The sequence below is a fragment of the Borostomias antarcticus genome (genome assembly GCF_949987555.1).
Source record: "Borostomias antarcticus genome assembly, chromosome: 27".
Classification (NCBI taxonomy): domain Eukaryota; kingdom Metazoa; phylum Chordata; class Actinopteri; order Stomiiformes; family Stomiidae; genus Borostomias; species Borostomias antarcticus.
Genome location: NC_140260.1, coordinates 6,891,616 through 6,914,115, shown reverse-complemented (window position 1 = coordinate 6,914,115; position 22,500 = coordinate 6,891,616). Strand labels below are relative to the sequence as shown.

Here is a 22,500-nt window from a genome sequence, read left to right as displayed (position 1 = left end):
CAGTGAACCCTTACTTTTATTGATCCTTTATGTGTGTGTGTGTGTGTGTGTGTGTGTGTGTGTGCATGTGTGTGTGTGTGGGCATATGTGTTTGTGTGCATGTGTGTGTACAGTATGTGTGTGTGTGTGTGTGTGTGTGTGTGGGCATATGTGTTTGTGTGCATGTGTGTGTACAGTATGTGTGTGTGTGCATGTGTGTGTACAGTATGTGTGTGTGTGCGTGCGCATGCGTATTTAAAAGCGCTATATAATTGAAGTCAATGGCGGTCTGGCCATCGGGACGCTCGGGACTGATCCCGATGGGCCGGTCCTCATCAAGTGGTGTGGGCCGGCCTGGTTGCTGTGAGTGAAATATTCAGAGGGGATATTCCTGGCGCTAACTGGCCCGGCCTGCTGTAAATGGCTGTAAATGCCCCCCCCCCCCCCCCCCCCCCCCCATCCAGAAGAGTTAATGACCAGGCCATCGATCCAGCAATGGCTGACATGTCACTAACTACCTGCCACCCTCAGCCAAGCCTCAGTACTTCATTACAGGTTAAATAGAATACTAATAAAAAGTACAGGGTTCTTACTATAACACATTAGTCTTGGTAGTTGTTGATGTTGACCTGATAAACTCTTGTTAGGTTGACACACAGACAGACCATTCTAGTTGTCATGTCTTGATGGGCTGACACCGCTGTGTTTAGGCAGCAATGTTTATCTATTCCATGTTACACAAATATGATTCTATATACTGTAGTGTCCCCTGTCTCAAACATATGATTATTCAATATAAGAGCAAAAGAGAGAAATGTCTGTCAGCTAGCTAATCATGGCTTCTCTGCGTGACCTCTGGACATCCAAGTCCTCATCCACCCCTGAAGGACATGTCCTGTGTGTTTGGTTTCATAGTGAAACAGTAACTCAGCAGCAGAGTGAAGCTGTTTGGGACGCTGCTGTGTTCAGACACCTGATCTCACTGTGACAGAGAGAGCTGATGGGGAACATAGACTCAAACCCCGACTCTCAATTTAAATACACTATGAATGCTACATCTGCACACTATTGATTTGGTCTTTGATTTCACACAAAAATGAAGATGTTAATATTACTCTTTTCTCAATAAATTGACTAAATATAAGAGTTCATGTGATTGAATAAAGGTCTGCCTAGTCCCATATCATGAGCTCATGTATGTAGACCAAACACCTTGTCTGTGTCCAGAAAGTGAGTGAGTTGGCTGAACTTGAATGTAATGTTATTTCATACGTATCTTTGGCTGAATAGTAGCAGACTAGAGGTGAATGTGGATAGTGGAAATGACTGGCTTTTAAACATATCTTCTTTTTACAGGTCTATTAAGCCTACTTGATTTGAATGACCGTAGGCTACTTTATATCAGTTGTCTTTTAGAGATGTAGAATTCCTCCTCCAGTTGAACTGTTTGGACGTTCAGTTTTGAAAGCTAACCTCTGTTGCTTTGATTAGCCTAGTTTTGAGTGATGTCCCAGGACGTACCAACCATGATCACATCTCTACTGTCTCAAAGGGGTTCCTGAAGTGTTGAGCATGTTCATATTGTGGAGCCCTGTCTGATAGTAGCCTACATGTGGGCTGTGCTCACTGTTAGTTGTTTAGTGGGTTCTGGGTAACGGGTCTGACCCGGGGGTCCAAAGAGAGTCTCAGAGCAGGACTCCTTGATCCCGAGGGAGGATCTGTTCACAGGGAGAGGGGAGGGGAAGTGTGGGAGAGTGGATGGAGCGCTTGTAGTCCTGGAGGTGGGAGGGAGGGAGAGATAGAGAGTGGGAGAAAGAGAGAGGGAGAGAGAGAGGGGGAGGGAGAGAGGGAAGGAGAGATAGAGAGAGGGAGAGAGTGATATATAGATAGAGAGGGAGAGAGAGAGTGAGAGAGAGAGAGTAAGAAATAGAGAGATAGATAGAGAGAGAGGGAGAGAGAGGGGAGAGAGGGAGGGTGAGAGTGTGTGAGAGAGAGAGAGGGAAAGGGAGAGGGAGGGAGAGATAGATAGAGAGAGGGAGAGAAAGGGAGAGGGAGAGAGAGAAAGGGAGAGAAACAAAGAGAGAGACAGAGAGAGAGACAGAGAAAGAGACAGAGAAAGAGAGAGACAGAACCAGAGAGAGAGAGAGGCAGATAGAAAGAGAACGAAAGACAAAGAGAGAGAGAGAGAGACAGAGAGAGGGACAGAGAGAGAGAGAGAGGGAGAGAGATAGATAGAAAGGGGAGAGAGAGATATAGACGGAGAGAGAGAGGGAGAGACTGTGTGTGAGAGAGAGAAAGAAATAGAGAGAAAGAGATAGAGAGAGAGAGAGAGAGAGAGAGATGGAGGGAGAGAGAGAGGGGGAGAGAGGGACAGAGAAAGAGGGAGAGAGAGATAGAGAGAGAGAGGGAGATAGAAAGGGAGAGAGAGTGAGAGGGAGAGAGAGAGAGACGGAGAGAGAGAGGGAGAGAGTGTGTGAGAGAGAGAAAGAAATAGAGAGAGAGAGAGAGATAGAGAGAGAGATGGAGGGAGAGAGAGAGGGGGAGAGAGGGACAGAGAGACAGAGAGAGAGAGAAGTGGAGGTGGAGGTCTGGTCAGAGGTGGAGGTCTGGTCAGAGGTGGAGGTCTGGTCAGAGGTGGAGGTCTGGTCAGAGGTGGAGGTGGAGGTCTGGTCAGAGGTGGAGGTCTGGTCAGAGGTGGAGGTGGAGGTCTGGTCAGAGGTGGAGGTCTGGTCAGAGGTGGAGGGTTGGTCAGAGGGGGAGGGTTGGTCAGAGGGGGAGGTGGAGGGCTGGTCAGAGGTGGAGGGCTGGTCAGAGGTGGAGGGTTGGTCAGAGGTCGAGGTGGAGGTCTGGTCAGAGGTGGAGGTCTGGTCAGAGGGGGAGGGTTGGTCAGAGGGGGAGGGTTGGTCAGAGGGGGAGGTGGAGGGCTGGTCAGAGGTGGAGGGCTGGTCAGAGGTGGAGGGTTGGTCAGAGGTCGAGGTAGAGGGCTGGTCAGAGGTGGAGGTGGAGGGCTGGTCAGAGGTGGAGGGTTGGTCAGAGGTGGAGGTCTGGTCAGAGGGGGAGGTGGAGGGCTGGTCAGAGGGGGAGGGGGAGGGCTGGTCAGAGGTGGAGGGTTGGTCAGAGGTGGAGGTCTGGTCAGAGGTAGAGGTCTGGTCAGAGGTGGAGGTCTGGTCAGAGGTGGAGGTCTGGTCAGAGGTGGAGGTCAGAGGTGGAGGGTTGGTCAGAGGTGGAGGTCTGGTCAGAGGTGGAGGGTTGGTCAGAGGTAGAGGGCTGGTCAGAGGTGGAGGTCTAGTCAGAGGTGGAGGGCTGGTCAGAGGTGGAGGTCTGGTCAGAGGTGGAGGTCTGGTCAGAGGTGGAGGGTTGGTCAGAGGTGGAGGTCTGGTCAGAGGTGGAGGTCTGGTCAGAGGTGGAGGTGGAGGTCTGGTCAGAGGTGGAGGGCTGGTCAGAGGTGGAGGTCTGGTCAGAGGTGGAGGGTTGGTCAGAGGTGGAGGTCTGGTCAGAGGTGGAGGTCTGGTCAGAGGTGGAGGTCTGGTCAGAGGGGGAGGTGGAGGTCTGGTCAGAGGTGGAGGTCTGGTCAGAGGTGGAGGTCTGGTCAGAGGTGGAGGTCTGGTCAGAGGTGGAGGTCTGGTCAGAGTTGGAGGGCTGGTCAGAGGTGGAGGTCTGGTCAGAGGTGGAGGGTTGGTCAGAGGTGGAGGTCTGGTCAGAGGTGGAGGTCTGGTCAGAGGTGGAGGTCTGGTCAGAGGGGGAGGTGGAGGTCTGGTCAGAGGTGGAGGTCTGGTCAGAGGTGGAGGTCTGGTCAGAGGTGGAGGACTGGTCAGAGGTGGAGGTCTGGTCAGAGGTGGAGGTGGAGGGCTGGTCAGAGGTGGAGGTGGAGGTCTGGTCAGAGGTGGAGGTGGAGGGTTGGTCAGGTGGAGGTCTGGTCAGAGGTGGAGGTCTGGTCAGAGGTGGAGGTGGAGGTCTGGTCAGAGGTGGAGGTCTGGTCAGAGGTGGAGGTCTGGTCAGAGGTGGAGGGCTGGTCAGAGGTGGAGGTCTGGTCAGAGGTGGAGGTCTGGTCAGAGGTGGAGGTCTGGTCAGAGGTAGAGGTCTGGTCAGAGGTGGAGGTCTGGTCAGAGGTGGAGGTCTGGTCAGAGGTGGAGGGCTGGTCAGAGGTGGAGGTCTGGTCAGAGGTGGAGGGTTGGTCAGGTGTTGAGGGTTGGTCAGGTGTTGGGGAGGCAGACTGGGACGTGCTCAGTGCCCCCCTCAACACACTGTGTACTATAGCTACTCTCTTTAATCACATCTCAGTTTACAGCTCAAGATGATGTGTTTGAAGGTTTTCTCTCTCTGTCTTCATGCTGTTCTGCAGGTTGGTTGTGTGTTTGAGAATAAATGGGTTGAGGTTTTTAAAATGGTATCTTAAATCAACATACACCAATATGTGTAGTTGTGGGCTGAGCTGCTATTTTTATTTTGTTGCATAAAAGTTGAATTTAAAGTAAAGTAATTTATTCATGACATCACAAACTAGGGTTTGTGGTCAGTACATCTGAGTAAATTGTAATTCTGTGCTTCTAGCAGGTTAATAATGCCTGTCCTTTTCTAACAGTGACAGCATTGGCATTGATAGTCAAGCCAGAAATACCATCAGTGCTCCACTGGGTGGCGCTATTTCTCATAAAATAATGCCAAGATATCTTTCTGAAACAAAATTAGATTTTAAACACACAAACTGCATTCAACAGACCTGCCTGGACATCATGTAGGGTTTAGCCAACAATGATCTCAGCATCTGCATGTGTTCCCCTTGTCTTCCTCCAGTGACACACTCCCTCAAGTACTTCTACACCGCCTCCTCTGAAGTTCCCAACTTCCCAGAGTTTGTGTTTGTGGGGATGGTGGATGATATTCAGATGGTCTACTGCGACAGCAACAACCAGAGAGCCGTGCCCAAACAGGACTGGATGAACAAGGCATCTGAAGACGACCCTCAGTACTGGGAGGGGCAAACTGGTAGATGTTTGCGTGCCCAGCAGGTATACAAGTACAACCTTGAAGTTGCGAAGCAGCGTTTCAACCAGAGTGGAGGTAAGCACCAGCCTTTTCAGATCAGGTTGGGTCTTTTATCTGCAGTCATGTTCACCTTTTACAAGGTTGATTTCACGGTGGGGTTAGAAAGAGCATCACTTGTGCCTCAGAACCAAGAACATCAGAGACGTCCTGAAGCTCCACCCAGCTCCTCATCAGAGCCTTCATCTGCTAACTTCAGCATCACAACGTTACACAGAGCAGGACCTACAACCTGCTGCTGCTTAAATGAGGACAATGTTAGTGGGTCAGGGTGGGAGTGAGTGTGTGTGTGTGTGTGTGTGTGTGTGTGTGTGTGTGTGTGTGTGTGTGTGTGTGTGTGTGTGTGTGTATGTAGAACACTGTTGTATTTCCTAACTCACCAGCACCTCAACCAGGACCTCACCTGACTCCAACTGAGATAAAGTTCCCATAACTAACACACATGACCATCCGCACACTCTCTCACACACACACACACACACACACACACACACACACACACACACACACACACACACACACACACACACACACTCTCTCACACACACACACACAGATCCCACAGACACAGTAGTTAGAGAGCTGTGATCCAGTCTAGAGGGTTGTCTGGGTGACGGCCTCTGATGTTGACAGACCTGAAACACACACATGCACACAGACACACAGACACACACACACACACACACACACACACACACACACACACACACACAGTGAGCCAGTGCAGGTGAGAGTGTAGCTCCACACGGTGTCTCTGCTGTTGTAACTGACTGAACAGAGGCTCCTCCCTCACCTCTAGTCTACTCTGTGACATCATCACCTGTAGCTGATGTGTTGAGCGCTGAAGAGCCTACTGGCAGCAGAGGGTCACCCAGGTGGGGGCTTCCCATTGGTTGTGGATGAGGTGAGCTCCACCCCCCTTCCCTCTAACAGAGCTTTGAGCGTCCGTTAAGACGCTATATGAATCCATCAACAGTGTTTTATTCACTAACACACCTACCTAACACACACGGTCTCACTCAACACACACGCGTCATAGTAACACTCTACTGAACACCGTGGCTACCTCCAGCCCTGTACATGTCACCATGGCAACATCAGCCGGGGTAGATACACCCTCTCTCTGGGTCTCCATGGTAACGCTGCTGGTCTTTTCTCAAGTTGTCTGTCAGTCAGTCTGTGTGTGTGTGTGTGTGTGTGTGTGTGTTGCGAAGGTGTGACATCACACAGTAGAGAGAGAGAGAGAATGTGTGTATGTGTGTGTGTGTGTGTGTGTGTATGCAATCCTATGAAGAGATTCCACCTCTCTCTCTCTCTCTCTCTCTCTCTCTCTCTCTCTCTCTCTCTCTCTCTCTCTCTCTCTCTCTCTTTCCCTCTCTCTCTCTCTCTCTTTCTCTCTCTCTCTCTCTCTCTCTCTCTCTCTCTCTCTCTCTCTCTCTCTCTCAGGTGTGCACACATTCCAGTTGATGACTGGTTGTGAGTGGGATGAGGAGACTGGAGAAACAGAGGGGTACCTGCAGTATGGTTATGATGGAGAAGACTTCCTCATCTTAGACCTGAAGAACCTGGTATGGGTCGCTCCAACACCCCAGGCCTTCATCACCAAACTGAGGTGGGACCAGGACAGAATTCTGCTTGAGTACAGGAAACACTACCTCACCCAGACCTGCATTGAGTGGCTGAAGAAGTATGTGGAGTACGGGAAGAGCACTCTGAAGAGGACAGGTACAGAATCACATGACCTCAGACTAATAACATGACACACTAATAACATGACACTGTGAAAGGATTTTTATCCTTATTTTAGTTAGATTGTCAAAGAACACGCTGAGTGGTCGATCAAGCTGGTTTTAAATAAAGACAGTAGTTTTATTCTTAATACGATTCTGCAGAGTCGGACCCTCGCACCGGAAGTGATTCCAGGCAAGAGTGAGAGTAGTGAGGAGGGGTCGGGGGTTTATACAGTGAAAGAGGAAGTGACAGTTTCAGGGGGAAGACAGGGAAGTGATGTCACACAGGGAGGGATTTGTAGTTCTAACAGACTGATCTATGAGAACGAACTACAAGGTTTAGAATTACAGTCCAGGGGGAAAACAGAACACTTTGTTGAGACTTGAAATTCATTCACAATTCCCCACTTTGTGGATTAAATATCCACAACTATAATAGAAATGAAAGAATCAACAATGTGAAATCAAATTATAAAATAGGCCTATCATAAAAATAATCCAACATCTTTGGCAAAAACCCTATTCTACACATATGGAAAGGAAGCAATCTATTTCTCCACTAGGTGGAGCATAATAAAGATTTAACAAACTCAAGTTATTTAACACACCAAGATCATTTTCTTCTCATATGCAATCACTTACCAAAACTCCTCACCTTAATTTGGCATAAGCAAGGTAAAAAGATACCATGATTATTAATCTAAGACATCATATATTCATGACTGAGTGGGAAAAAAACCTATTTGTTTTAGAGGAAAACCCTTAAATTCAAATTAGAACCAACAGATTATGTATCAAAATATTCCAAATAGTCAATGTCAATGGCACAGACATCATTAAGATCTTGAATTGAATTAATAGTAAATTTAACTTTTTCTATCATTATTTAGGCAGCATAGGTATATCTGGAACAGCATTTAAACATACACTTAAGAATATTTAAAAAATAATAACGATGAAGAACATACAACTGAAAACACACATATTTGAGAATATCCAGGATCTGAACTAACCGAACAGCAGATATAGCCAGTATTATCTCTAAGGGAAGTCTATTTTGTAGCACAATCTTTTCCATGTAATTTACTTCTGTAGCTAAGGCTGAAATTACTTGGTATTGTGCGATCATGTGTCATGCGTTCATGAGAGAAATAATATACTGAAACTAAATTGAAAATTCGAGACAGCTCTATGGTGTCTAGTTTGATTGCTGATGAATTCCCTGCATTTGAGTGTGATCAATCTTCTTACTCCTGAGTACATGAGCAAGATAACATTCATATGACACTGTTGCAATTTAAAGTTGAATACGCTATTTCCCTATAGCTCAAAAATACGCCATTTGGAATGGCTCTCTGAACCTTAATTTCACATCTCATAAATCTGCTTAAACACTAATTTGTCCTAATCTATGTGTTGTATCTGAAAATATTAATACATGCTGTGATATATTGAAGAGGTCACTTCAAATTGTTTAACTCGCTTTTCAAGTTCAGCCCTGTGGATGCAATTCTGTTAGGCTTCATTTTAATACTTGGTTGATGTAGTTAGGTGCAGAGCAGTTAAACACAGTTAAACACAGTCCCCTGAGAATAGTCTGGAACAGCTTCTACAAAGATCAACTTTATAATTATGAATTTTCAATACTTCTATACCCACTCTAAACTAAACTCCAGTCACAGTTTCAACAGTATAACCTGGAAATCTCTGTTGCTTTCAAATCTTATATATGCAGAATGTAGTATTTTCCATTCATCTTCGTCTCAACAGTCAAGTGGAGTGCAACATTCAAATAGGACAAACGCTTGTCCATGTTGCCATAATGATCCTGAGATGGAGGTGACAGGCAAGGTCACTTCTTTCAATAGCTCCTCCTCAGAGGAAGCCACAGTGTGGTGGCCCATGATTGTGTTTTGCTGAAGTGGTGGTCAGAGTTGTCCTCCTGACAGCAATGAGGAAAAGTAGTGCGTTATTCTTTGTCTGATTTCTCATCTGAGGAGACCAGAGAGTGAGCTTTCGCCCTGGTGGTGACACTGGATATTGCATCTTGGTTTTTGGAATTCTCAGGCCGGGTGGCCTCGTCCTGGTTTGGAACCAGCCTGCAGTGGCTGGCGTGTACCCGCAAAGTCCTCTCTGCTACGTCTGAGTTAGCAGCAGGAACTGGTACGGGCCCAGCCAACGGGCACTCTGGTTTCAGGTCTCTGCTCACAACCCATTGGCCTGGTTGGAAATGATGCAGGTCGGCTCTCTCAGGTCGGCAGACCTGTGAATCCACAGATGAGAGACAGCATAGACAAAACAGGACCGGACCGCAGCTTTTAGCAGCGGAGTTAGCAGCCATACTGGACACAGGATCAGAGGTTTCAATAGGAGCTTGGCCTTTGCCACCATCTTAAAATATTACACATTAAGTTTCTTCTTCAGCTCTGCATCTCATTCTTTCAACTACTTTCTAATTTCCTTCAACTACAACCTCCTCACTACCTTCAATTCAACTTCCTCATTACCTTCAATTCAACTTCTTCATTACTTTCTTCACTACTACTAGTCTGTTTCATTAGCAACAACCAGTTAACTTGATAACATCCTTTACTCCCCCTCTTTTTTGAAACATGATCTGGTCAGTGTGCTAATTTGAAAACATAATGAAAGCATGGAATATGCAGTATAGGTTATGCTAACTATGAAATGAGCATTCATTCACATTCAAAATCAGAGTGAGAGGAGAATATCTGAGAGGTTTGAGCGTGGCTTAATTGATCTCGGTCAATATGTTGAGTCATGTCTCTCTGCCTTCTGGAGGAGGAAGCAGAGTTAAGAACAGTGCATCTTTGAAATGCACGGTCAACAGTTCATTCTATTAAAGCAGCAGCCACGCTGTGTGTAGGTGCGATGTAAAAGATGAATAGACACAACATGCCGGACATGGACAAAACAGTGTGCGCAGTGCTATTAGGTTTAAAACAGCACCAGTGGTAGCTGCCACTGATTTCAAGTAGGACCCCAGTCCTTTTAACAGAGTCAAGTCTTAAACATCATTATTAAGTGACCAAGGTAATTAACCTGCTCACGCACCAATTAGATTTAGTTCTTAGAAATTTTATGGCCATTTCCTAAAATAAAACAACATATTCGTATCATCAAACCATGAGTCCTTGTTTCTAACAAGAAATTGTTATTCAAAATAATCATTTAAAAAGGGGAGCGCCAACACATTATGTAAAACAGCGCCCTCTAATGGTGAAAACAAATTCCCTTAAATCAGGGTGAACAAATGGAAAAAATGCATTACTCAAACCAAAACAATAAATGAATAGCTTCATATGGGTTCTCAAACCATGAACAAATATAATTTATCTAAACCGCTCTCAAAAGAACACTAGGGGTGTTATAAGTTGAGCTCAATTTCAATAACCACATTTCTGCGTTTGAGGACAGAGGGTTATGAGCACGCTCAGGACGTGATGGTTCCTTGGGTCTGACAACCACTTGGTTACTATTCTTAAATTTAGCCTAGATCATATCTATCTCTTACCCACAGTCAGTTGGGCAACGTGGGGGTGAGGCGGTTAACCAGCGTCCCCACGAACCAAGGTGTCAGCCCATCTGTATGGGAGCAGCCTCCATCTCTCGTCCCGTGCCTGTGTCTACTCTGTAAACAAACTTCAGAAATAATACGTGACACATTTGTTTTACCATGCAGCTGTCTCTGTGGGCCGTCAGACTCACAGACAGAGCTGCATGGGCAGTTTACATACAATAAAAGACAGACAAAATAAAAGACATTTCAATTTCTCACCACTCTTGTGGGTAACACCAATTCTCAGAAATTATGCGCCGGAGGCACATAAACATAACAAAATAAATCATAGACCGCAGTTTTGATAAATTGGAGTGATGTCTTTTCTTTTTCTTTTTTTTTTTCAAGAATATGTATCTGAGCATATTAAGTTAACATGACAATACAGTGAATTGAGCTTGAAGTTAGCAACATCTAACAACTTTAAGTGGCAGTCATTTCAAATTATTAAAATACTTGCGGTTCCAACCGGTTTGGCATTTATCCGGTAGTCCAGGAACGTCAATTCTCTGTAAAACTCAAAACCAATGAATGTGCATCTGAAATCAGTAAAACATGAAATCTTAAACAAAACAAAATTCTCAAAATTGGGTTGTCAGACAAATGTATCAGACTAAGATATTGGCAAATATGAATGATTTTTATCATCATTTTTTCTTTCTTTCCACCCTGTCACGTACACCCTCACTCTCCCTAGACGTCCCTACAGAAACCTATCTGTCCCATCTAGTCAGTATCCATCTCCCTGTGGAGAACTGACAGAGACCCCATTTGGGGGTGCTGGACCCCATTGATCAGGGGGAGACTTATGCTTTTTAGCGTATAGTCTACACTCCCTCCGGTAGTGCCCTTTGCGGCCGCAGTGATGACAATGCTGATTAGATTTGTAAACCCTGCTGTTTTGTTGTGAATATCTCTGATTCTCTCTGTATTCCCTTGATTGTTGCAGTTCACCCGTCTCTGGTTGCTCAGTGCGAGCGTTGTTGAAGTACCTAAACTGTGCAGCTTGTAGTCTCGCGTCAGAGTCTTTCTTCTCCACGGCCTCCCGCTGTTCTTTGAGTAGATTGAAACGTTCTGCAAATCTGAACACACCCACCACCTGCTCTAGGGGTTGAGTCTCCCAGTTCACACAAGAAGTCCGGACTTGGTCACTGAGGGCAGGGAGAGAATTGTTCATTAATTGTTGTTTCAAAACCGTTTTGTAGTCATTGGCATGTTTGTTCATACCAGAGTGGAGAGAAAAGGTTTTCTCCAGGCGTTCATAAAAATCATCAAAAGACTCATTCAGTTTCTGCTTACAGGAGGAGATCAGGTCCCAGTTAGTTTGAGGAGGGAACCGGAGCCTGATTCTTTGCAGTAGTGCCAACACCTGAGCAGCAAATCCAGGATCATCAAAAGTCAACTTATCATCAAAATTTCCCCTGAAATCAGCCCATTTGAGACGTAGCGCAAGCCTCATTACAGCCTCAAGTTCCTCAGAGTGCAGTCTGTACATCTGAACGGCAGCATTCACATCTCTCTCAAAACTGTCAATGTCTTTAGCTGGATCAGGTAATGAGGAAGCAAGCTCCCGAAGCTCATCACAACGGAAAGGTCTATAGACATCGGAAAAAGGGCTCCATGCGGCGTGACCTGGTTGGCCCGGAGGTGGTTGAGGTACAGGATTAATGCATCTAATCATTGGCAATTGCAGATTACCTAATGCAGAAGAGAGCTGTTGTTCCTGAACCTGACCAGTAGACCTAAGACTATAATGTGGCTGGTCCTCTAATGTCTCAAGAGCAGGGGCAGGAGTATGATCAGGGGGATTTAGTAAAGGAGGTGCGACTTTGACTGAGGTGTCATCAGGGTTTATAGAGCCAGTAAATGGAGGGGATGCCCCAGAAGAAAGGGACGTCTTAGGAAAAGTAATAGCCAAATTAGCTTTAGCAGTGACAGAGTTCTTTCTAGCCTCCCTTTTGATGCGGGCAGTTTCAGCTCTATCAATTGAGTCATTTGCAGTTGTCTCCCAGGCAAGAAAGTGAGACCAGTTAATGGCATTCTCTGACTTCCTACCTAGCTTAGTTAATTGAAACTCCTTAAGCTGTCTCTTAACTTTCCCTAGCAACTTAACAGACAGTGTACCAGAGACAGGAAAATCACTATTTTTAGCCCATAAAGTAATTTGCTCACACACACTCGGATCATACTTTAATGCCACTATCTTGGCAGCGCCCAGTAAAGGTTCCCGTTTTGGTGTACTAGCAGTAGTTCCCATTTTACAAATACAAACAAATGTCAAAAGTACAGTAAAAAAACAATAACTGCTGTGTTGAGAGTTTTTTTTTTTTTTCTGTTACTTTTTTTTTTTTTTTTTCCAAAATGGCAGACTTCAGAAACCAAAATGGTGGATCCTCAAAATGGTTGAGGAAAAACAGGACCTCTCTCTCTTTTTTTTTCACAAGCAGCAAAACCGGAAGTCAACCACGTGCGCACAAAGTTAGCTAAGCACGTGGGCTAATCAACATGTGGAACCAACCATGTGGATGAACTAGCTAGCACAGGGAAGCTTAGCAATGAAACAATAGAACATCGAAAACCATAGCTAACAGAGAAAATAGCTAGTTTGGAGCAGAACAAGAACAGTATGCTCAGCTAGAATGCAACCAGCAAGAAAATGAATCACAGAAACATACACAAACCAAAACCAACATAAAACCAAAGAAGTCACCACCACAGAACATAGCCAGCACAAAACGAGAACTGTAGCCAGCAGAAACATGGATGTAACATCAAACAAAACAGAAAACAGGACCATAAATCCCAATACAAGACTACCCTACTAACACACGCAGGTTGCGCAAACGTTCGACATACGGCCGCTATAGGTGACGATTCGTGTGCGCCGCGTGCGGAAATTACGCGGCCATTTACGGAAACGCGAGATCTGCCGTTTAGTAGCCGCTACGTAAGAACGACACGTCATTCCGAAGTTGCGGCCGCGTGCAAAGAACGCACGTGATCACGTGGGCAGGAACCTCCGTTATAAACTCACTTGGCTGACACTAGATTAACAGGTATTTATATGACTTGGTCTGCACGTCTTTTTCGCACGGTGCAAATACGGTGCGGCCGCGTGCAAAAAACGTGGGCAGGAACTTCCGTAATAAACTCACTTGGCTGACACTAGATTTACAGGTATTTATATGACTTGGTCTGCACGTCTTTTTCGCACGGTGCAAATATGGTCACTTACTTACTAAACCCTGACCACTGGCTATATTTAGCATTTGCAGTACCACTGGCTATATTTAGCATTTACCAGTACAAAAACGAATTAATGCTATATGGGGATATAGCAGCAAGCATTATGATACAAACCAATATAAGACTGAACAGTTTAGAACATTTTATTACACAAAGTACATTACAAATTAAAAGTATACATATTTACAAGGATGAGGTTTACGGTCTGTCACATTACGCATAGCCAGAAAAGCAAAAAAAAGCATGTACAAGCTCTGGCTAGCAACCCATTATCTGACAATTGCAAAAGTTCTAAAAACAAAAATGAAACCAGACCGGGAACAGACCGTTGTATCCCACAAAAAAAAGGTTAAAATTTACAAAAACTATTTACAAAAAAGGCATCCATCCTGGCAGGCTGGAAAGGCAGGTTTAGGGAGACGGGCTGGGGGTCACCCACATCTGAATCGAGGGTCTGGGCAGAAGAGGTCATCCTCATCTGAATACTCCACTGTGGTCAGGGCTGGAGCTGCGGTCAGGGGCTGGGCTGGGGAGGTCAGCTGGGCTGGAGCAGATGCCTAAGGACATAATGAAATGGCTGTAAAAGCAAGTCGCATACGTTCATTGGAAGCGTGCCATGTCACTGGATACGAGACTGCCTGACATCACATACCTTTTTGCATCGAGCAGGGGCATGTTTCAGCATCTCCTGCAGCTGGGCAGACACCTCCGTCACAGTGGTGCTTGGCTCACAGGCCATAACTGCACCTTTTAACCAAAAAGGGAATGGTTTCAATGCACATGGCATGAAGCAAAGACAATGTATTATTTTGCGAAAATATGAACAATCCCTTACGTAAAATAACATTGTAGAGGGTCATATTCTTCAGAGGCTTCTTCCCCCTCTTCCCATGGACGCTGTAGACACACCACACTCTGTGTATGGCAATGGCTGACAGCACCCGCCGGACCACATCTGGCAGATCTTTGCCGCCAATGGAACTCAGATATCGTGTCTGCAAAACATAAAGACAATCATTTACTTTTACATTTCCTTAACACTTCTCTGCAAAAATAAGGAACAAAGTTCTGCCTTGAAGTTACTCACCATCTTCCTTTGATGATCCTTGTCCTTCAGCTGCTCCTCCAAGACCAGCAGCTCCTCCTCCGTTTTAGCAGGGTGCAGGTCATCCAGTACTGCTCCCCGATAGCTGTCTGCAGACTCGCCGGACAGTCTCTGCTCCAGTCTCTGCTCCAGCCTCATCATTGTCTGTGCCATCTCCCTCAGACTCTGCATGACGCTGGAGAACTGCTGACACATCATCCTCTGGAAGTCTGGATATTAAACACAGATGTGGCTATAAGTAATTGTACGGTCCCATAATGGATATTCAGCTCAAAGTATATCCCTACATGCAGCATGAAGTAGTTCACAAAATTCCGCATACCAGCATCTGCAGAGCTTGATGGCAACACTGCTGGAGCTGTTGGTCTCACAGGCGATGGCATCAGAGAACTACCTGAAAACCAGAGGATAAAGGGATGAGCAGGAAACTATGGTGCTGGCGGCGTAGTGATTCTGGCATAAGGGGAAGAATCAACTCGACATGAGACATGTCAGACCCTGACCTGGCCGGGGTGCTAATCGCTGATGCATGCTGCTCGTGCCTGGACGTCTGAAGGGCTGAAGGGCCTGGGCTCACAGCGCCTTGGCTCAAAGGACCCGGGCGATGAACATCTACTGCCGAGTAGTGAGATGTGAGATGAGCGAATTAGTGAACTGAGTACATGAGTCTTCAGACAGTCCTGAGTTAACTGTAAGTGTGCAAATATGCATAGACATTTCACCAACACAAACATGCATGGATACCTGCATTGATAACTGGCAGAGCAGGCCTTCCGGCTCTGGCACCTGGCATAGCTGGTCTGGTGTGAGTTCTGCCGACCGGCTGCCTGGGCACTGGAACATATAGTAGAGGTAAATTAGCTCAGATTAGTCAACTCAAGTAGTACTCTTTTGGGACTGTTGAATGCACTTTATTATATTACCTTCGTCACTGGAGTCATAGCGTGTGTTGCGCTGTCTCTTCCTTGTGTCTTGGGAGTTAATCCATTGATGACTGCTGCTCAAACACCTTCGCCAAGGCACTGGCTACTTCATAATGCTCTGTGTGTTCCTCAGCAGAGACAGAGGTTGTCATGGCTCCTCTTGATGTGCTTGTGGAGGTAGATCTGGGAGGTATAGGAGAATGGGCACTCAGAGCAGGAGAACACCCAAGTCTTGCACAGCAATGAGAGAGACCATTAAAAAGGATTATCTCACCTGTAGTACAAGTTCAAATATAGAGTGATTATACGTCATTGTAAATGAGAGCTTACTCTCAATTGATTCACGAGGTTAAATAAAGATTGAATGAATATGTAGCTAGTGGGGGGTTACAACCACACAACTGTGGAGAGAGAATGAGACACTTGGTTCCCTCCTCTACTGGTGTTCATGGCCATGGCCACACACCTGGAATACTCCAACCCTGATTTAAAGGCATAAAGGTGGGGAACACATCCTGGCGTCAGTGATGCGTCTTATGAATCTCACATGTCTACCGCTAACTCAATATCAATATTCCCATTTGTTTATCCCGTCTTTGGAAACGTATGTGCATTTGTACTTACGTGTGCCTGCCTATATTGATGATCAGGTGTTTCTCCACCTAAGGGCTGGCCAGACAGAACCATCAGAGACCATTGGGCTGAGCTGAGGAGAGAGCGACATGTTAGAGTGTATGTGTGCATATGTATATGGTGCTCTTCTGTTAATACTCATGAGGGCATTCAACTGAACAAGACTCACAGAGCCTGTGGTGCTGTCCCAGGACTGCCCCTGGCCACGCCTGTCCCCGTCTTAGCGCCTCTTCCTGCCCCGCTCACCTGCTTCTTGCTCAGTTCAAACAAGAACTGGGAGGTTGGCAACTGAGAGCATGGGAGGGGAGAGAGGGAGAGAGAGAGAGAAAGTGGGTGGGTGACCCTCTCGTTGGCTGACATGCACACTCCACAGGACCACGTGCCAAAAGCCAAGATGGCTGCTATAACAAATCCTGCTAGCTAGCCTAGCTCCGTTGTTGGGGCTTCTAGTGTTCTGTTTACGTTAAAATCGGAAAAATGAATGCCTAAAAACAAACACATACTAATGGTGTCGTGGGTTAATGCGAAATCAATGAGTAAGCTAATTATCGCATTTTATTCCAAGCGATGAAACAGTACGAACGTGCAGGAGCTCGCGCGAGCCTGTTATTAGGAAACAATGGCCCACAACAACACTTCATCAAAGTTATAGTGTACGCAACTGAAATATTCTCACGTTGCCAAGCCAACATTATAATTTAAGCTACAATTACACAAAAGCGAACGTTTTAACAATAATTGCGAGAGTAATTTTACGTAGGCTACTTAGCTAGCCATGTACAGAAAAAGGCTAATCACGTTAGCTGGCTAGCTAGTTAGCTAACATTGGAAAGAGAGCATCTCCATATAGATAATCATTACAATAGGGTAGCTTGCACATAACGTTGGTGTTTTACTGGGACGATACCAAAATACATAGTATGTATGTATACATTGAAATTGAGATACTTACATGATCTGTGTTGTCGACACAAAGACTGCACAGTCTGGTCTTTCTCAATAATTTCTGTATCAAACGGAGCGGAAGTTTCCAAGTGTGTCTTCTTCGCTGGGTTTAGTGGCGGATGTGCATACCGCCACCTACTGGCACAGAGTGTGTAACTTGTTTGTCTAGTTATTAAATTGTGTCACCTAAAGTAGCCCAATGCTTTGCATTCTACGTTCACTGCTCAGCGTTCATTGCTCACATTTAGGTTGCAAAATTAGGAGTTTATTCATAGGCATATTTTTTATCATTATTTTTATTAGGCCTAGACTGCAAATCTTTAGTGTTAATATTTACTGTAAATGAGAAATTACACACAAAACAGACATGCAGGATTTCTCCTCATTATAACAATTCTGTAACTGTATGACTTCAAAATGTATTTTAAAACCTAAGTAATTTACAAATGTTCTGACCCACTGTGACACATTTCCAATAAAGTCAGATTGGGACTGTGATCTAACCACATTGTCACGTTATTTAATTACATCGTAGTTACGGATTTAAGCAGCAGTGGCGGCTACGTTCCCTTACAGTGTACTTGAGGACGGCTATTTTGGTTATTTTGCGACTGAAAAGGCAAGTGTCAGCTAGGTGTCAGCTAGGTCCGCTGCTGGTGACGTCGCAAAGTTACCACAATTACACCAATGTGTCCCGTCAGTTTTACGTACTGTGTTAGTAGGGTAACAACCCAGACAAACAGAACTCAAACAAAACGAAACCAAAGCCTCTTCGTGTCATGTAAATCATAACACGGATATCCTAACCAACCTCGAAATATAACAAGCCCTTTACAGCGTTATGCCCGTCATAACACAAGTAAAACAAAATCCAACCCTATTTATAACAGGGTTCCTTCGAGCCGCGCAACATCACAGCCCTGATAACAAAACTATACCTTAAAACACAAGGCCTCCGAGTCATGCATCACCATAACCCTGATTAACCCTAAAATAACAAGGTTCTTCGATTCGTGCAACCCCACAAAACTGAACGCAAAACAAAACTAAACAAGGCTTCTTCGAGGTACGGACGCAAATGCTTCGCTAACAAGAAATCCAAAACCTGGTACATTTACAAGACGTTCTTAAAGGACTATGCTCGTTTTTGACAACCTGGACCTTATTTACGACATATTATAAGAAGTTTGACTCACCCAGATCACTTTTGTGTTGTTCGGAGGCAGGTAGAAGAAATTTAAAATCCAGCGCGAGCCAGTATATCCATGTAATGGCGGCGCACGGGGCAAAGGGAATGCAGCTTCTAAAAATCCATTTTCGGCCGCTAAACGGTTGTTTTCATCAATCACATTGCATGAATCGACAGTTGATATTCCTCTACGCGAGCCATTCTTTCGGTTTTCAAATACGTGGTCTGTAGCCACTGTAATATGATCTTTACACTGGCTATGCTCCCTCACATTCTCTGCGCTACGATCGGATTGTTGCTGACGAATGACGACGACAATATTCTCGGCACCAACTACGATCGTAGCGCAGAGAACGTGAGCCGGAGAATAGCAGGCTGCGCGCTGGCCTGTGCGCATGCGTGCTGGAGCAAGTGGGGGAGAGGCTTCTAAAGATCATATTACAGTGGCTACAGACCACGTATTTGAAAACCAACCGAAAGAATGGCTCGCGTAGAGGAATATCAACTGTCGATTCATGCAATGTGATTGATGAAAACAACCGTTTAGCGGCCGAAAATGGATTTTGAGAAACTGCATTCCCTATGCCCCGTGCGCCGCCATTACATGGATATACTGGCTCGCGCTGGATTTTAAATTTCTTCTACCTGCCTCCGAACAACACAAAAGTGATCTGGGTGAGTCAAACTTCTTATAATATGTCGTAAATAAGGTCCAGGTTGTCAAAAACGAGCATAGTCCTTTAAAGCGAGCACGCGGCCAACAGCCAGTATATCACATACATAGCAAAACAACCAGTGTAACATGCCCTTACAGACCAGGGGCCTGATTTATCATTGAGGTACGCCTTCTTTTACACGGTCTTTTTCGCGATTTCAGGCGTACGCCATTTGCCCCCCCCACATTGCGATTTATCAAGCCGAAAGGGCGGAAATTTAGTCGCCTTTCTCCGCGCTTTTGTAGGACACCTCTCAAGTTGTCGTACCGATTTACACGGTGTTCTACGCCCTCTTTGAACACAGGGGGAACTGGCGACGCAGGTGGTGCGTCGGTGAATTACTATGTTTGACGGAGAGAATAAGAGCGACAGTTCATGAACGCACAAACATGTAGGCTAATAGCCCAATTCAGCACAAACATATATCGCAATGCAAGATTAGACGTGTCCTCTAACCGGCTCATTCATGCTCCGATATGGATTTGTTCCCCAAACTGAACCTATGCGCTGTCCCAAACCTTTCCGCGCTATATGTCACACACCTAATGCAGGCACTCCATCAAACGGCAATAATTGACCAATTAGATTGTCATTAATATGTGATCATGTGGACCTGTTTGCTCTTTGGTAAGCATATAAATGACAGTCCTCCTGTGCGTAATGCGAGCCAAAATGAATCCGGCGCTACTCGATAGAAGTAGACTACTAGATAGAACTCCAAATAGGTGACGGCGATGGCGACTGCACCCACATAAGGGCACCATCAGTGAATGAATACGTCTATGTGAATCGCTAAAATGTGCACACTAGAAATACCCAAATCATATGTGACGCCGACATGCTCATCACAAGTGTAGTGGCACGGTGGCCTGGCTCCACGCATGACTCATTCATCCTGGCGCACAGCAGGGTAGGGCTAGACTGGAGGCAGGCGCTGCGCGTGACGGCTGGCTTGTTGGTGTGTCCATAACCAAGATACATATTCTTTGTCTTATTTACTTTTAATCTTTATTAGCATTTTCCATCCATACAACGACAATACAATAAAACATAAAAACCTACAATAACAGCTTATGGGTACATCCATCCACGCATCTTTTTTTTCTTACTCAAATATGACAATTTTAATATTAGTGGTATCATCACACTTCCTTCTATAATCCATCCATTTTTCCCATCTCCCTTCAAACTTTCCTTCCTGCATCCTCAATGCATGCGTGAACCTCTCCCTAACATACATCTCCTCCACAACACCCAGCCACTGCTCCTTGGTTGGGCGTTCCACCTTATACCAAGCCCTCGTTATTGTCTTTTTACTAGCAACCAATAGTACTTTCACTAGGTATCTGTCCCCTCCTTGTACATCATCCCGTGTTATGTTTGCCAAGATATATATTCAAAGCTGATAAGAAGGTGGAGGCCGGCGCGCTGGAGGTGGAGGCTACAACTCGCGGGGGCACGACCGTCAGGTCAAGGACCACTGCAGACTCCCCCTCCTCTGAGTCCGACCCCACGTCAGAGTCTGGAGAAACAATTTCAATCATGTTCCTTGAGTTTGTCTGTGAACTTGATTATGCATTAAACATTTCATTGTGCAGCCATATTCATTTGATATGTTTTTCTGTTGGCAGTCAAATAAATGCTGTGATTTACCGGGTGATTTAGATGAGTCTTAATTTCCCAGAGGGGAAAATGTTTAATGTGTTCTAACATTATGAAGTGGTCATCTGCGTTATTGTTCCCTGTTTTTGGTCCTAATTTAATCATAGCCTACCACAGAATGTTTGCTTTCCTCACAGCCACATGTTACAGTATGTCCGTGTATGCCAAATCCTAGATGCACAAAACGTAGCTAAAGTAGGCTACTAAGCTGTAGGAGCAAACAGACAAAGGTAGGCTATTAATACCTTCCGAAGAGGATTGTCTTCCTCGCGTGGACCTCACCAACAAGCACATGCACCTCCGTCTCCGAGAAGTTCCTCTTCTTAGCTCTTCGTTCCATGTTTCATTGTCCCGCCAGGGTGCTCCACGCTACCTTTTTAAGCCGGTTCCTTCCGGGAAACCACGTTTGGCCACTCATGGTTTTGACCATATATGGTTGAATTTGGGCGTGGCGAGGGCGGAACACGGGGCGCGTGCGCGTACGCTCTCTTCCCCGCCAGTCTCGGATTTCTCGTGCAGAAAAGGGCGTACGACCTTTTTGATAGATCCGAAAAGCGTGTATATATTCTCGTCGTACGCTCGATTTCGCATTTTCCGCGTTTTCGTCGTACGCCCTCTTTTACACCGGAATTTACACGCTCTTTGATAAATGAGGCCCCAGCACAGCTACTCTATAAGGACACACGCGTGAGATGGAAACCGGTTCGAAGAAAACTACAGTCTTAAGTCTATACAGCTGAGCAAAAATGCAGGACCACTATGAGATTCGATCAACGTACCAGGTTTCTCAGCGAGCCTCGGAACAGCAGGCTCCGGGAAAGTACACCCCCATGCTACGACGGTGCCCCGGAGTCGTTCCGCAACTATAAAGTTGAAGTGGGCCCACGTTCCTCCTCCTGAGCACGCTGAAAAACCGGCAGATGTCCCTAAAGTGACTCAATTCTCTTTTTCCTCGTCGCCATATTGTGAAAGGATTTTTATCCTTATTTTAGTTAGATTGTCAAAGAACACGCTGAGTGGTCGATCAAGCTGGTTTTAAATAAAGACAGTAGTTTTATTCTTAATACGATTCTGCAGAGTCGGACCCTCGCACCGGAAGTGATTCCAGGCAAGAGTGAGAGTAGTGAGGAGGGGTCGGGGGTTTATACAGTGAAAGAGGAAGTGACAGTTTCAGGGGGAAGACAGGGAAGTGATGTCACACAGGGAGGGATTTGTAGTTCTGACAGACTGATCTATGAGAACGAACTACAAGGTTTAGAATTACAGTCCAGGGGGAAAACAGAACACTTTGTTGAGACTTGAAATTCATTCACAACACGCTGATAACATGACACACTAATAACATGACACACTGGTAACATGACACACTAATAACATGACACACTGATAACATGACACTGATAACATGACACTGATAACATGACACGCTGATAACATGACACACTAATAACATGACACACTGATAACATGACACGCTGATACCATGACACACTGATAACATGACACACTAATAACATGACACACTGATAACATGACACACTGATAACATGACACTGATAACATGACACGCTGATAACATGACACACTAATAACATGACACACTGATAACATCACACACTGATAACATGACACACTGATAACATGACACACTAATAACATGACACACTGATAACATGACACGAATAACATGACACGCTGATAACATGACACACTAATAACATGACACACTAATAACATGACACGCTGATA

General features: G+C 45.5%; 2 protein-coding genes and 1 long non-coding RNA gene across 7 annotated transcripts in view; 2 read left to right on the top strand and 1 right to left on the bottom strand.

Moving 5' to 3' along the window:
• LOC311326381 (major histocompatibility complex class I-related gene protein-like) overlaps nucleotides 1-22,500 on the top strand; it is a 38,147-nt gene that overhangs the window by 6,977 nt on the left and 8,670 nt on the right. For all 3 annotated transcript variants that reach the window (XM_084459272.1, XM_084459273.1, XM_084459271.1), the window contains exons 2-3: nucleotides 4,774-5,040; nucleotides 6,469-6,747. In XM_084459272.1, coding sequence (XP_084315398.1) covers nucleotides 4,774-5,040; nucleotides 6,469-6,747 — 546 coding nt within the window. The remainder of the gene's footprint in view (nucleotides 1-4,773; nucleotides 5,041-6,468; nucleotides 6,748-22,500) is intronic.
• Nucleotides 1-22,500, top strand: part of LOC311326379 (major histocompatibility complex class I-related gene protein-like) — a 356,702-nt gene that overhangs the window by 325,571 nt on the left and 8,631 nt on the right. The window lies entirely within an intron of this gene.
• Nucleotides 14,758-15,302, bottom strand: LOC311326382. The gene is made up of 3 exons (XR_014631053.1): nucleotides 15,187-15,302; nucleotides 15,006-15,077; nucleotides 14,758-14,892 (listed from the first exon to the last, which is right to left on the bottom strand). It is a non-coding gene; the product is annotated as an uncharacterized lncRNA (long non-coding RNA).